A 16800-nucleotide genomic window follows, 5' to 3' on the forward strand; every position below is an offset into this window, starting at 1 on the left:
TCTGGAGGGGAGCAAAGCCTCCCTGCCCTGCCCTCAGGAGATGCTCTTTGCTGATGGAGCTGCTGTGCTGGAGCCCAGCTGTGTCCCAGCAGTGCCCATGGCCTGTCCCTGCCTGGGGTCACAGCAGGGACACGCAGCAGGACAGGGACCAAGCTGCCAGAGCACTCTGGCCTTGCACCCACAGCAGGGCTGGGGAGGGGAGTGTGGAGCTGGGGGGAGCAGATGTGCAAAGAGGCAGGGCCATTGTCCCTGGCCGTGCTGCTGTGCTGGGAGCCCCTTCCCTCAGCCTCTGCTCACAGGCACTGCCCCTGCAGAGCCAGAGAAGGGCTGAGGAAATGCCTTGGACACACAAGGCAGGGCAGACACTGGATTTTATTGAAATGAACAGGGAACAAGACTCCTGAAAGTCTTTGTGCTACACAAGAAAAGTAGATGTCCATGTAGACATGCTCAGCAGAGTACTACAGTATTTTATAAAAAACATTATAACACTAGTAAAATAATAAGAAAAGTTCCCAATGAAAAACTGCAGAACTAGGAAAAAAAGGCTGAGATTGTAAAGAGTTACATTCTTAAGGTTATAGAGCAGAAAAAAGAGAGTTTATTTTTTCTGAAAAGATAAAGTCATAATTTTTCTCAGGGCATCCTTGAGCTCCTGGTTCCTCAGGCTGTAGATGAGAGGGTTGAGGGCTGGAGTCACCACCGAGTACAGAACAGAGACTGACAGATCCAGGGATGGGGAAGAGATGGAGGGGGGCTTCAGGTGGGCAAAAATAACAGTGGTGACAAACAGAGAGACCACAGCCAGGTGAGGGAGGCAGGTGGAAAAGGCTTTGTGCCGTCCCTGCTCAGAGGGGATCCTCAGCACAGCCCTGAAGATCTGCACATAGGAGAAAACAATGAACACAAAACAGCCAAATACCAAACAGACACTAAAAGCAATAAGCCCAAGTTCCCTGAGGTGGGATTTGGAGCAGGAGAGTTTGAGGATCTGAGGAATTTCACAGAAGAACTGGCCCAGGGCATTGCCATGGCACAGGGGCAGGGAAAATGTATTGGCTGTGTGCAGCAGTGAATAGAGAAAGGCACTGGCCCAGGCAGCTGCTGCCATGTGGGCACAAGCTCTGCTGCCCAGGAGGGTCCCGTAGTGCAGGGGTTTGCAGATGGACACGTAGCGGTCGTAGCACATCACGGTCAAGAGGGCAAGCTCTGCTGAGAGGAAGAACACCAAGAAAAATACTTGAGCAGCACATCCAGTGTAGGAGATGTTGCTGGTGTCCCAGAGGGAATTGTGCATGGCTTTGGGGACAGTGGTGCAGATGGAGCCCAGGTCAGCGAGGGCCAGGTTGAGCAGGAAGAAGAACATGGGCGTGTGCAGGTGGTGGCCGCAGGCTACGGCGCTGATGATGAGGCCGTTGCCCAGGAGGGCAGCCAGGGAGATGCCCAGCAAGAGGCAGAAGTGCAGGAGCTGCAGCTGCCGCGTGTCTGCCAATGCCAGCAGGAGGAAGTGCCTGATGGAGCTGCTGTTGGACATTTGCTGCACCTTGGCATGGGGCTCTGTAAGAAAAGTAATCATGGAATAGTTGGGTTTGGAGAGGACTTGAAATATCCCAGCAGAGGCCGGGGGCACTTTCCCCCCACTGCCTGCCCAGGGCTCTGCTGCCTGGAGCTGTCCCTGCCAGCAGCTGCTTCCCTGTGCCCAGGGCTGGGCCCTGCCAGTGCTGCCAGAGCCCAGCCCAGCCCTGGGGGCTCAGCTCTCCCCTGCAGAGCCCTCCCAGCTCAGGCACTGCCCAGGGGCAGCTCTGGCTCTGCAGGCTCTGATGGCAACGTCAGAGCAACCCTGAGGAGGCTGAAAAAGCGACACTGATGCTTTTGCTCAGGGGCCCTCTGTTGATCTCTGTAACTGCAAAGTTTATTCAGATCTAAGAGAATTTTTAAATTTATTTTTCCCAGCCTTCACTGAGAGATGAATATCTATGGGCAGTTTCTTATCCAGGCAACCCAGAGCAGTAGATTAAAAAAGCAGGATTATCCCCCTTATGCAGCCCCTCCCTTGCTGTGCTCCCTGAATGATCTACTTGGAAACGTTCTGCAGTTAAATGCCATGCTGGGAGCAGTCCTGAACAATGCAGCATCCTCCCCACACAAGGAGAACACTTCCAAGCCTCACCAGCTGTCTCCTGCCGCCCAGATCTTGTCCCCCAGTGCTGGCAGCAGCTGCCAGGGCTGGCTGAGAGCTGTCCCTGGCAGGCAGCAGAGTCCCTGCCCCAGCACAGCGCCCTGGGCTGCAGGACCCTGCTCTGCAGGACAGCCCTGGGCACCCCTGGCTGCTCTGCACAAGAGACAAGCAGAGAATGTACTCACAGGCTCTGCAGGCATTGGCATGTTCCAGCTGCAGGAGATGGCTCCAGGAGCTGCAGCTGCATTGTCCTGCAGCCAGAGGTTCCTGTGCCAAGGGCTGGCAGTGATTGTGCCCCAGGCACTTCTCAGCCCCTTCCCAGCCCTGACTGATTGAAGCTCTCTGTGCCTCTGTGCTGTGCCCGGGGTGGCTGCAGGCAGTGCCCCAGTCCTGCTGGGCTGGCACAAGAGCTGCTCATCAAGAGAAATGTGCTTTTGAAGCTCTTCTTGGTGAGCAGGAGCTGCCTCTGTGCCAGGAGCCCAGCCCAGCTCAGCAGCACAGACACAGCACAAGGACTTTAATCAGCCTCTGGGGCTTTATGCTCAGGCCCTGAACATCAGTCCCTGAGAGGCAGCTGAAGAAACCTCTGCAGAACTCCAAGGCAGAATCCATCTCAAAATTTCTTGGACTTTTAATGGGTCCCAGTGAGGGACACGACTGAGCAAGTGTCCCCAGGCCCCAGGCAGAGCAGAGAACTGCAGGCAGTGATGACAGGTGGGGACAAAGAGAAGCCAAGTCTTGGTGCCCTGGGCCACAGCAGGGTCTGTGCCAGCAAGGGCTGGGAGGAGACACCTTGTCCTGAGGCCCTGGGGCCTCCTGGCACAGCCCCAGCCAGGCTGGGCACTGTCAGCCCCTTGTGCTGCCCTCAGCATCCCCCCCTAGCCCACATCCCAGTGGCCTCAAGGATCTGCTGCAAGGAGTCCCTGGGGAGCCTTGCTCAGCAATGGCCCTGGGGGCTCCTGAATGCTCCCTGCAGGGACTGCAGCTTTTTCAAAGGACTTTGGCTTTGGCTTTTGCCTTGGAGTCTCTGAGAGGTTTGTGCAATCATGGCCTCCAATTATCTGCTGTAATTAGTCCCTGGAGAGGCTTTGTCAGTAACAACACTCAGTGGGGCTCATTAATACTTCAAGGTACTTCAGTTATTTGAAGGTACTTGGTGTTTCCCTTTTGATCCAGACTCTGTGAGAGGTTTGTGCATTATGGCCCCAATTATCTGCTTTAATGAGTCCCTTGAGATCTTTGTACTCACACTCAGTGGGGCTCATTAATGCCTTGAGATACTCAAGGTTTTTCAGGTACTTTATGGATTTAAGAATACTTTTAGGTACTTTTAAGGATTTTCCCTCCCAAACTGAGTCTCTGAGAGGTTTTTGTGCCATCCTGGCCTCCAATTCTCTCCTCCAAGGAGTCCATGAGGAGCCTGTGTTGGGTATCTTCCCCTTTCTGTTTTATAACAAATATGGAAGTGAAGGAATTTTGTAAGACTTTCTAAAAGCATCTAAACAAACACGGTGGAATTAACAATACAACAACAACCACTAAGTGAATGACTAGTCCTGTTTTAGCTAGACATCATCCAACCCTTTAGTCCCTTGGACTGGAAGAGTTTATTGAACCAGTCTTTGTTTTCCACTTGAAGCTTCTTGAACCCTTCCTTCAGTGCCTGAATGCTCTTGTGGATTGACTCGCTGTGGCTGGAGAGGTTCATGCAGCACATGCCCTCAGAGTCTACACAGCCATGCCCATGTGCCCAGAGTCAAAACTCTATCGCTGTTCTGCAAGGTGGCGTGTCTGATGGTCTCTGTGTCTGAGAGCAGCCCACTCAATGTGAGGGAGGCAGCATTGGTTTGCTTACTTAACAGGCACCCAGGATGGTCTGATTGTCCTAAAGCTTTAGCTGCAGCCACCCAAGGTTGTCCAAATTGGGGGTGCTACCACCTGATACCTGGATTAAAGCTTTCAAAGCCATCTCTTTGATATCATCCAATACTTCTCTGGGGATACCTGCTGCTTGATCATCTGGTAGGCTGTGTTGACCTTCTCCAGCTAGATGGTTGATTGTCAATTCCGCCCTTGCCTCATTATTAGCATAGTCTGCTATTAATTGATTTAGTAAACACTTCCATCCCCTTTCTCACAGGGTGTATTCTGTAGGTGACAACATCGTGGTCATAATATATTTTACATTATAGGGGGTTAAAGCATGTGCTGTAAACATGGCCCTCATTAGGCCATTAAAACAAGGTAAGTCCTTTCTATGGTCTTTAGCTGCCCTACACAGATCCTTGATTTCCCCATAAACCAATGGTTGATACCTGGGATTCTGCCCCCTTCTTTCATAACATACAGGGGCAACGAGGAGTTTCGAGGCTATTTGCCAGTCTCCTTCCTTAACTGCTTCTTTCCGGATCCTTTCCTAGGGATCTTCTGGGGCTGAGGGGCAAGGTGGCTCTGGGGAGTCCAAACTGTCTTCTGGGGAGGAAGAATAACTTGGACCAGAAACATTTGGATTAGAAATAGTATGACAGTTGGGCTTAGTATCTTTGATCATGGGGTTATATTGTTGCTGGAGGGTGAGGCAGAGGGCGCTGCCATTTTGTCAGGTGTTCCAGGTCTTGATTTAGGATGGCGGACTTCCAGGGTGGAGTTCTGGAGGCATGGCCCAGGGTGGAGGTGGAATGATTGACAGTGGGGGTGTGACCCGCAGTTGTGGGGGTGGAGTCTGGAGGTTCATTCAGGGCGGAAGAGAAGGCTGTGGTAGCAGGAAGTGGAGGAGCCAAGATGGAGGGAGGATGGTCAGGCTCAGGGGCATCTGGAAAATTTTTAATGATCCACTTCACGATTGATTTTAATTTGTACTTTGAAGATATTTGGTCATGATCAGTGAGAATTAATTTAAAGCATCCATATACACGCCTTTCTACTTTGGACATCTGGCTGCCCATTTTTCTCTTTCTCCACTTTAGGTGGAGCAGCCACTGGAACACCCCAAATCAGTTATGGGATGTGGGTGCGTATTGTAAAAACACAGTGGCAAAATGGGCAATAATTGTCCTGCGTTTCCCCAAACCCACCTGCAAGCCTACGCAGGTGAAACTGTTGCTGTCCCTGTGGATCCTGGCCCAGGTCCCTTGAAGCAATGATGAATCTGCCGGCCCGGCACAATCCACAATCCCTGGGAGCGCTGGCCTATCCATCAGCTAACCCCAGCTGACCTGACTGAATGTCAGGGTCCCTGTTCGGGCACCAAAGGTCGCAATGAGGGTGGCTGTGACAAACCTTTCTGGTTCCCCAACTTCAGGGCAAGGGTGGTAAAAATGAAAAGGAGCAGATGCTGGGGAAGATGACACAGGAAAGCCTTATAAATATGATTGCCTGGCAAAAGATTTTGAGAATATGGAAACTAAAAGTGAGATTGAAATGAAAGCAAGCTTTGAGATACCAAGCCTTAGTTACTGAACAACTGGAAAACAATGATATGGCCGGCTGAAGGTAATCTTCTTTTGATGAAACAATACTCTCTGCTTGCAGACAGGTCCAAGGGTCAGAGCAGACCCTACTAGCTTGGCAGAAGGGGTCCAAAGAGGAGTTTTTAGGGTTTAAAATGTAACACAGTATGGTAATGTAATGATTCTTCTAGGCTGTATGTAAATGCTATAGGATTTGTATCATGTACTAGATTGGTTAGTGAAAATTAGAATATGCAGCACAGAAGACGATTTCTTGTATTGTAACGGGAACTCCCCTCCTCTTTCGGGCATCCATTTTGGGCGCCTCTTTCGAGCTCCTCCTTCGGGCCTGCTCCGAGCTGTGGCTGGCAGCTCCAAACAAGGCCCCTGCACCCACACCCTTTGCAATAAACCACAAGTTCCAAGACCTGGCTTCAGAGATCTCTTGTCTCCGTCTGTCCCAACTGTCCTACCCCCCGACGCTCCTACAAGCAGGATCAATGGAGTTGCCCAAAAAGAACTTTAGTAACAGGGTGGAAAACAATAAATATGGAGAAGTCGAGCACAGTATGAGGGGTGGGATTCAAAGACCTGAGATAAAGGCAAAGCAACAAAATATACACTTGAGGGTAGAACACTCTGGAACAATAACCCTATAGGGGAAACAAGTAACCAATAGGGGAGGAGAACTTGGACAACTTAGCATAGCAACACTAAAGGCTTATGGGGGAACTCTCAAACTCACCCTAAGTTAAACAAATGATTCCCAGGGCTGGAAACTCGCGCCCAGTTCTTCCAGGGTAAAATCTGGCTGACACTGAGTTGCAGCCAGGCTAACTCCCACATTGCTGATTTGCACCGGCCCCTTGGGACCATGTGGCCCAACAGAGCCACAATGATGTCCTTGGTTCCACGAGGCCCCACAGTGTCACAATGGTCCCTTGGATCCATGGTGCACTGCAGTGTCACAATGGCCCCTGCATTTCACAAGGCTCCCAAGTGTCACATTGGTCTCCATAGGAAGGAAAGCACGGAGCCCCCATGTTTCAGGAGCTGATGAATGGCAACCACCAGAGGCCAAGGCAAGCCTGACCTGTCTGTCCTGGCAGGTTTGCTGGGAGCAACCAATGGATATTTGAAATTATGAATGTAGAGTCCTAATTTAAAACATTTGTACCTGGAGAAAAGGGATGGTGGTTTTTTTTCATAAAAAGAAAAGCACAGAGCCCTTTCCAGTGTTTGGAAAACAGGTGAGTGCAGCCCCTCAGGAGTCAAAGACCAGCCAGAGCTGTCTGTCCTGGCAACTTTTGGCTGGGAGCAATCCTGTAGCACACAAAAATTTGGAGGTGGAATCCTAATTTTGGCCATGGATGCCTGGAAAAAATGGTCAGTTCTTTTCCATAAAAAGAAAAGCCCAGAGCTCCAGTGTTTCAGGGGCAGATGGGAGTGGCCTTCCACATTCCAAGGTCAGCCAGACCTGTCAGGTGACCCCTGGGAGGCCAAGGCAGCCACACCTGTTTCATGTTCCCTTGGTTCCACAGGGCCCTGCAGTGTCACAATGGCTCCTTGATTCCATGATGCCCTCAGGTGTCATAATGGCCCCTTGGTTACACAAGTCCTTAAGGATCTTTATGGTCTCCATGGTTCCACAAGGCCTCACAGTGTCATGATGATCTTTGTGTTCCAGGAAGCCTCGCTGTGTCCAATGGCCCCTTGGTTCCATTGGGGCCCAGTAGTGCAACAATGATTCCCTTGGTTCCACAAGTTCCCATAGTGTCACAATGGCCCCTTCCTTCCATGAGGCCCCACAGTGTCACAATGGTCTCCATGATTCCATGGGGCCTTGCAATGCCACAATGCTCTCCATGGATCCACAGTGCCTTGCAGGATCACAACTGCCCTTTGGCTCCACGAGGCCCTGAAATGCAGCAATGGCCTCTTGGTTCCACAAAGCCCTGCTGCTTCACATTGGCCCCTTGGGACCATGCGGCCCAGCAGAGCCACAGTGATGTCTTTTGTTCTATGAGGCTCCACAGTGTCAGAGTGGCCCCTTGAATGCATGGTACCCTGCAAGGTCACAATGCTCCCCTTGGTTCCACAAGTTCCTACAGTGTAACAGGTTCCACAAAGGCCTGCAGCGTCACCATGGCCCTTTGCTTCCACGACGCCCCTCAGTGTCACAATGGTCTCCATAGGAAGGAAACAAGTGAGCCCCAGTGGTGCAGGGGCAGATGAGAGGCAGTCACCAGGGGCCAAGGCTGGCCAGACTTGACTGTATGGGCAGATTTATTCCAGGAGTAACCCTTGGATATAGGGAATTTTAGATGCAGAATCCCAATTTTGGCCATGGGTGCCTAGACAGGAAAGACAGTTCTTTCCCATAGGAATAAAAGCACAGAGCCCCAGTGCTTCACGGTCAGATGGGAAGTGGCCCTTGACATGCCAAATTCAGTGGGACCTGTCAGAAAGCCCCCAGGAGACCAAACCAGGAAGACCTGTTCCATGTTCCATGGATTTCATGGGTCCTAACACTGTCACAATGGTCTCCTTGATTCCATGAGGTCTGGCAATGCCACAATGGCTTCTTGGTTTCAGGAGCCCCAACAGAGTCACAAGGGTCCATTGGCCCCACGCAGCCCCGCTGTGAAACAATGGCTCCTTGTTTCTGTTTTAAATCAATCACAACATAACCACAGTTTGATCATTGATCCTTGCTTCCATAGGGCCCATGATTTGCACAATGGTCTCCTTGATTCCATGATCCTGGATTCCACAGTCTCACCATCGTTTCCTTGGACCTCCATTGTCACAACTGAGCCATGGCTCCATGAGGTTCCGTAGTGTCACCGTGGTCACTGTCAGAGGCTGGATGAGATCCATGTCCCGAGACACCTTGGGATGCTCGGAATGCCCGTGTGGGGCCAGGGCCGGGTCAGGCCTTGGTTTGTGGTGGGACAGAGCCCTGCCCCCAGCCCTGGCCTGGCAGAGCTGCCAATCACACAGCAGGGGCGGTGCTAACCCAGCTCTGATTGGCCCAGCTGTCAATCAATCAATCAATCAATCACACACCAGCAGCTGGTGCCTACCCTGTCTCTGATTGGACAAGCAAGTGGCAGTCCCACCCCAGGGGCGGGGCCATGAAGGCCCAGGGGGTGAAAAGCCGGAGCACGAGGCCAGCCCAGGGTGTGGATCCTGCCTTCTCCTGGGGTTCCTTTGTTGGTGATGCTGGAACCCCAGCAGTTGCTACCTAGGTGTGTGTCTTTCTATGCATCTTCTGTCTTTCTGTTCCCTATTTCTTCTCCTTCTAATCCTACTTACCTGGCACGTTTTTAGGTGGCTTAACATCTAAAGGGTTAACGGTTTTTAGGTTAATTGGGCTAAGTTTATGAAGTTAATACTACAATAAGCATTTTCTGTTGAAGTGGATGTTGTATTAAACCCTTTGCAAAAGTTCCTTTACTGTCTGTATTTTGCCAGTAACATTTTGTGTCACTTTACCTCTTAGCTCAGTTGGTCAGAGCATGGTGCTGGTATCACCGAGGCTGTGGGTTCAATCCTTGTGTGGGCCATTCACTTGAGAGCTGAACTTGATGATCCTTGTGGGTCCCTTTCTTAAAAGAAGAACATTCTTTACATCTGTCCATGTTGAGAATATCTGGTTGGTGTTTCTCCTGTGCACCAAACTCAAGGAGAGGAACCTCTGGTTACCCCCAGCATTTCAGTGTTCTGGGGTGTTCCAGCCCTGCAGCCTCACAATGGCCTCTTGTTTCCATGAAGCCCCACAGTGTCATACTGGCCCCTTGGTTCCCTGGTCCCAGCAGTGCCACAATGATCCCCTTGGTTCCACAACTTCCCACAGTGTCCCACTGGCCCCTTGGTTCCATGAGGGTCTGCAGTGTCACACAGGTTTATGGCATTTGTCCTTGCTGCCCCCCATATTCCACTGCCCCACAAACAGCCCCGAGCCACCCGTGAGGGACAGGCCCTGCTGTCCCAGGCTGGGCTCAGGGCTTGGCCTTTCTGCTTCCCCCAGCCAGCCCAGGCCTTGCTCAGCATTGCAGTTCCCTGCTCAGAGCCTGTGGCTCCCTGCAATCCTGGCCTCAAGGATCTGCTCTCTGCAGTCCCTGGGGAGCCTTTGGCCCTCCCTGCCCTCAGTGGGGCCCAGTGATGCTCCAAGGGACTTGGAGTTTTGCTTGTGACTCCTTGAGCAGCTTCTTCACCCTTCTCTCAGTGCCTGAGGGTCCTGGACTTAGCCCCAAATCCACCGTGGGGACCATCAAAATACAGAAAACTCTTGAGGACTCTTTGTCTTCCTTCAGTGGTCTTCAAGTCTCCAGGGCTTGTGCAGCTGATTGTAATCAGTTTGGGATTCTTGTAAGGAGGAAATTTCAAGTGCACCTCATGACTTTTCTTCTTTATTCAACTGTGTATTTTTTTATTTTTCAGGTCAGAGAAGAGCAGATAGAAGCATTCCCCAGGTGATCTTGATGCTGAATGTCTCCTTAGGAGGTCTGGGCACAAAGAAGAATGAGCCCCTTGAGGGCTGACCCTGTTTGGACAAGCTGCTCCTCACCCCCAGCCTCACCATGTCTGACATGGCCCACCTGGCACTGACATCCCTGTGCCCTGCAGCAGAACCTTGTCCCTGAGCTCTGCAGCTCCATGTCCCAGCCCATTGCACCGTGTCCCACCTGCTCTCCTCAGGGCTCTGCCTGCACACAGCCCCAGGAGAAGTTTTCCTGTTGGTGAGGAAAGAGTGGAAAAGCCTGAGCAGGTTTCCTGAACAACAAACCCCACTCAGGAGCCACCTGCTCAGTCCAGGCTGCCTGGAATGGTGTCACCTTTCTCCAAGGGACAGTGTGAGCAGAAATGATCTCTGGAAGCAGAATTCTCTGAGTCTTCCACCTGAATTCTCTGTCCCTGTCCTTTCCCTGGATCTCTGTTGCAGATGGAAGCTGCTGGTGCCATCCTCACCTTTAACCTCTCTCTTGAATGCCAACAGATGTTCTCAGGTGTGTTAAGCAGGATTTGCTCAATGTTTCTACAAAACTTTTGTATTTTTCATGGAATGAAGGGGCCATTTTGGGGTGACATGGAAACAAGGTGTCAATTGTGACCCTGGGGTCCCATGGAACCAAGGGGCCATGGTGACACAGCAGGGCCACGTGGATCCAGTGGTCCATTGTGACACTGTGGACCCAAGGAAACCATGGAGACACCCCCAGACCCTCATGGAACCAAAGAGTCGATGGTGACCCAGCGGGGCTGCCTGGAGTCAATGGTCCATGGTGACACTGCCCATCCAAGGAGGCCATTGTGACACTGAAGAACTTCATGGCACCAAATATCCATGGTGACACAGCAGCAGGGCATCATGGGAACCAAGGAACCACTGCTGGCAGTAGGGAAACTCATGGAAGCAGGGGCCCTTGTGGCACTGCAGCACCAACAGAGCTGCTGGACCTTGTGCCCTGGCCCTGCACAGCTCCTTGGGAGGCACGGCAGGGGCAGCACCCTGGCAGCCTCGGGAATGCCCCTCTGGGATCCATGGCACACACTGCCAGGGGCTGGAATTCCAGTTCCCAGCCAGGAAAAGATGTTCCTGCTCTTGAAGGCAAAGCCCTAAGAAGGAGCCAAAAGCCAAGTGGAGCAAGATCTTACAGTGACATTTCACTGCCAGCCTTCATAACTTCACCCATGGTTGTTGTAGCTCATGGATTGGGAATTAAATCAGGGCAGGGTCTTTGGTGGGAGCTGCCCTTGGGTCAAGGGAGACACTGAGAGAGAAACAGAGCAGGCAAAGAGAGGCAGGAGAGAAAGGAGGACAGAAACACAATCAGCTGAGAAGGTGGCACTCTGAAAAACAAACCAGAACTGATGGAAAATGAATGGGATAGAAGTTAATAATCTGAATGTTTTATTTATTATCAAAATACATCCCACACACCCAGCCCCACACAATCCTGATCCCACTTCTCCAAATTTGTATGCCACTTCCCCAAATCTCCTTCCAATCCCATCTCACCCTAGAGGCTGTGGAATTGAGTAATTTTGACATGGGACTGATTTTTTTTTTGAGGTGGGAACAAGCCAATTTGAGGTGGGATTGAGCCCTTGTGGGGTATGACTGAGTTTTTTTCAGGGCAATTAAGTAATTTTGAGGTGACAGATCAAATCATCTTGACTTTGGAGTGCAAAGATACGGAGAACACTTCCTGAAATCACCCAAGAACCCACAAATCCCCCAAAATATGTCCCCAAACCATAAATTCCATCTGAAATACCTGTTAAATTGTGGCACTTTAGACATCTTTGATCAATTACTTTCTTTTTAGTCGTATTATTTTTAAGTAATAGAGACAAATCAGAAAAAAATTAGGGCCAGACCAAAAGGATAACCATCAAGATCTCCTCCCAACATGGATCACAGGGAATGTGGGTTACCAGGGCTCTGCCCAAAGTGGGTCCTCTCATGGGGCATGGAGTTGGAGCAGTGCAGGAAGCTCTTCCCACAGTCAGAGATGTTGCAGGGCTTCCCCTATGGGTGGATCTGTTGGTGTCTGGTCAAGTGAGAGCTGCTGGGGAAGCTCTTCCCACACTGGGGACACTCGTAGGGCCTCTCCCCAGTGTGGATGCGCCGGTGGGTGATGAGGTGGGACATGCAGCTGAAGCCCTTCCCTGTAGCCATGATATTTTCTGAAAAATCCTTTCCTTAGGATTTTTCTCTTGCGAAGCTGAGAGGCCTCAGGAACAAAATGTAAACAATGATAATTTGGTCGTGTGGAATGCAACAAGTGGATCTGTGATTGGTCTCATGTGGTTGTTTCTAATAATGGCCATTCACAGTCCAGCTGTCCGGACTGTCTCAGTCAGTCACAAGCCTTTGTTATCATTCCTTTTCTATTCATAGCTAGACTTCTGATAATATACTTTCTTCTATTCTTGTAGCACAGATTTAATATAATATATATCATAAAATAATAAATCAAGCCTTCTGAAACATGGAGTCGACATTCTTGTCTCTTCTCTCATCCTAAGAACCCTGCCAACACCATCACACTTCCCACACTCCCCACACTCGTAGGGCCATTCCCCGGTGTGGATCATCTGGTGGCTGATCAGGGTGCTGCTCTGCCTGAAGCTCTTCCCACACTCCAAGCACTTGTGGGGCTTCTCCCCATCATGAAGCTGCTCATGGACCACCAGCTGGGCTGGGAGATGGAGCAGGAGAGAGGGGGAAAGGGGCATTGACTTCCTCCTCACCTGCCTGGGGCTCCTGGGGCACCTTCTTCTTCCTCACAGCCTCCTCCTCCATCTGGCTAAGTTTATGGGATGGAAAATCCTGTTTTGAGAAGAAAACAAGGGATAAGTACATTGAATTTTGTACTTGTTTGAAGGCAAACCTGGGGAGGGTCTAAACCAGGATTACAATTTTATAAGAAAATGAAGATCAAGGCAATGATGCAGAAACACTGCCTTAAACTGATAGAGTCAGGATATAACCTGACACCCTGTTGCTCAGGGTGGTGGCAGCAGTCCCATTAAATGGTGGCTGCAGTCCTGTTGGAGTGATGAACGTGATTCTGTCCAAGCAGTGATCCTGTAGAAGGGTCTGGTCTTCCTCTGAAGGTCTCTGGTGGTTCTGGAGCTCTTGTCCTCTGGGAATCCAGTAGGCAAGCTGCTCCTGGTGTTGCAAGGCTCAGCTTATATGCAGGTAGCAATGCTTGGATCCTCCCCCTGGGCGGAGCATCCCACAATGGGATGATGGAATTTTATCAGTCCTGCAGTGACACTCAATGGCCCATTCCCAGAAGATATCTCCCCTGGAAGGCGTTATCAGGGCTGAGTCATGGAAGAGATCAAGAACACTGCCCCACCTGTTTATAGCAGTTGATGAAGATGGGGATTGAAAACATGCATTTGGTTCCATCTTACATTGCAGCCTGAAACAGTGGGGTAATCCCTGCTCAGGGGGTGAACACCACCCCCCTTACCCAAACTGGCTCAGGTGTAAAACCCCCACCCCGGGAAGGCCTCACACACAGGGGACAATGTCACACGTGCCCTTCTCCAGGGAAAATGGCATCTCTCTAATATTTTCTTAACCAGATTGTGAAATTATTTTGACACAGTGAGTTCAGGGCACTGTTCTTTGACCCCAGTTGCCTTTGACAACAGCATGGTTCCTTCCTCTGAGGAGGTTGTGAGTCTCTCTGGAGGAAGTCTTGGAAACTGACGCAGCTTCATCTGAGCAACCTATGGGAGAACTGATGAGGAAAATGGCTGTTGTGGGACTGGAGTGTAAAGAAAATATTTTGTTGTCCCTCCTTGAAAAGTTTGTTAAAATCACTGGAGGAAATGAAGCAAATGATAGCAGCAAGACTGACAAGGTTCATTCACCACATGGTGAGGAACACAAGGCTGCTAAAAGTCCCACAAGAAGCCCAGCTAAAGTAGCTAAATTCCCAAATAACTACTGAATTCCCAGGCTTGGGTTTTTTGCCAAATGTGAGAATCATTATTCTCTTCATCCCTGTCACCTTTGTGACAGCTACACAGAGCTTCCACTTCCTTTTAATAATATCTGTATTGGGCCGAATTTGCACTTTTCTTTAATTGTAACCTGCCAGGAGCTGAGCTGGAGCTGTGCAGGAACCAAGGAAACTTGGAATTGCCCCAGAATTGCTTCTATTGTCAGCCGGTGCTGCGGCGGCCGTGGGGCAGAGGGGTGGGAAAGGGGGCTCCGGGGTGGCAGTGGAGGAAATGCCGGGCCCGGGGGCTGAGCACAGGGCTGAGCACACAGAGATGGTTTTGTTCTTGCTGAGCTCGCACTGAGCCAAGGCCTGTCCTGCCCCTCCTTCGGCCACGCTGGGGAGGGGCTGAGGGTGTGGGGGAGCTTGGGAGGGGACACAGCCAGGACAGGAGATCCCAGCTGACCCCAGGGATAGCCCAGACCATAGGACATCATGATCAGTGCATGAAGTGTGGGGAACAAGGAGGAAGGGGGCACATTTGCAGTGAGGGTTTTGTCTCCCCAGGTAACACTTAGGCAGGATTGGGCCCTGTTTCGCCAGTGGGCAGGGCCCGCACCAAAGACACAGACACCAACTTAACTTAAGGAACAGTGTAATTTAGATAATGCAAATTTGCAAAAAATTACAAAAATATTAGGTAGGCAAAGCAAATAATCATTAGTCAATAATTCCGAAAGAGAAGATGTTGAAATGAGTATCACACAACTGTCCATTTCTGGCTGCAGGCTCTGGAGATTCTATCTCTGCCTTCAATCAGGGTTGCATTCCCTAAAGAATCCTGGTACCAAATCCTGCTTTCCAAGGCTGGAACAGTGTCTCAGGTTTAGCTGGGTGTGTATTCAATTACCCTCTGGTAAAGCTGGGGCAATTATCATCTGTTAATTGAGCAGTTTACTTTATCTCTTCCACATGAATCCTCCCTCCAGGGAGATATCTTCTGTTAATGGGCCATTGAGTGTCACTGATAAAAATTCCATCATCCCATTGTGAGAAGCTCTGCCCAGAGGGAGGAGCCAAGCATTCCTACCGGGATATAATCTGAGAATGTGAACAACAGAGTCAGCCTTCTCCCACAAGATTCCCAGAAGAGCAGCTTTCAGCTCCACTGGATCCCAGAGGAAGACCAGGCCAATAGACGCCACAACTGGACCTTCAGAGGAAAACTCCACCCTTCTACAGGATCACTGCTCCAACAGAACCACACCTGTCCCTGCAGGAGCACTGCAGCCACCATTTAACAGGAGTGCTACCAACACTCTGACCCACAGGGTGTCAGGTCGTATTCTTACTCTGTAAGTGGTTTTTAGTACTACTGCATGTGTATTTTTAATTTTCCTTCTGAAGAATTGTTATTCCTATTCCCATAGATTTTGCTTGACAGCCTCTTGTTTTGAAAATTATAATTCCAAGTGAAGGGATTAACATTTTCCATTTCAAGGGAGTCTCCTACCTTCCTTAGCAGACACCTGTCTTTTCAAACTGACACAATGCCCTGGGACACCCAGGCAGATGAGGAGGAAGTCAGTGCCCCTTTCCCCCTCTCTCCTGCTCCATCTCCCAGCCCAGCACAGCCCCTGGCTGCAGGACAACCCTGCTGCCAACCCCGTCCTGCTGGGGATGCACTGGGGGGATCTCCTTCCCCTTCCCTCTGGCACGGAGGCAAATCCCATCCTCTCCTTGTCCTTCCTCCCCCAGGGAAGAAGCTGAGGATGGAGACCAGGGAGGACAAATCCTCAAAGCAGAACCTCATGGAAGAGGCCATTTTGAGTGGCTCCACGGTGCAGAATTCCAATGTAGAGGAAAAGCCCCAGAGATCCCACAGGAGAAGGGGCTCCAAACCCAGACCAGGGTGCTCTGAGGAGGAAAGACCCACCCTGAGCCAGGAAGGTGGACAGAGCTTCAGCCAGAGCTCGGAGCTGGTGGCCCATGAGCAGATTCATGATGGGAAAAAGCCCCACAAGTGCTTGGAGTGTGGGAAGAGCTTCAGGCAGAGCAGCACCCTGATCAGCCACCAGATGATCCACACTGGGGAATGGCCCTACGAGTGTGGGGAGTGTGGGAAGGGCTTCAGCTGCAGCTCTGCCCTCATCACCCACCAACGCATCCACACTGGGGAGAGGCCCTACGAGTGTCCCCAGTGTGGGAAGAGGTTTCAGACCAGCTCCAGTCTCCTCTGCCACCAGCGAATTCACACTGATGAGAGGCAGAGCTGCCCTGACTGTGGGAAGGGCTTCAAGCAGAAAGCCCACCTCATCAGGCACCAGCGCATCCACACTGGGGAGAGGCCCTACGAGTGTCCCCAGTGTGGGAAGAGCTTCACCAGCAGCTCTCACTTGACAAAACACCAACGGAGGCACCAGTAAGGAAAGGCCTGCAAATGCCCCAGCTGCAGGAAGAGCTTCATGCACCACTCCAGCTTCATCCCCCTTTAGAGGACCCACGTTGGGAAGAGTCCTGGGGATCCGTTTTGCCCATGATCCATGCTGGGAAGACACCTGTCCCTTTTCCTGCCCTGTGACATGATGTGGGATTGAAGAACATGATGGTCATGCCATGGCCCTTTCATTCCATTCACTCCCACCTCAGGCCATTGCCAGGGGCAGGAAAGGGACTCTCTCTCTCTCTCTCCCTGAGGAGA

At 51.0% G+C, this 16800-nt stretch overlaps 1 protein-coding gene across 1 annotated transcript in view; it reads left to right on the top strand.

Annotated features, from left to right (window-relative positions):
* The window catches only part of LOC143692464 (uncharacterized), a 270414-nt gene extending 253889 nt beyond the window's left edge, over positions 1-16525 (top strand). The window contains exon 4 of the mRNA XM_077172697.1: positions 16050-16525. Coding sequence (XP_077028812.1) covers positions 16050-16525 — 476 coding nt within the window. The remainder of the gene's footprint in view (positions 1-16049) is intronic.
* The last annotated feature ends 275 nt before the right edge of the window (positions 16526-16800 follow it).

The sequence above is a fragment of the Agelaius phoeniceus genome (genome assembly GCF_051311805.1).
Source record: "Agelaius phoeniceus isolate bAgePho1 chromosome W unlocalized genomic scaffold, bAgePho1.hap1 SUPER_W_unloc_1, whole genome shotgun sequence".
Lineage (NCBI taxonomy): Eukaryota > Metazoa > Chordata > Aves > Passeriformes > Icteridae > Agelaius > Agelaius phoeniceus.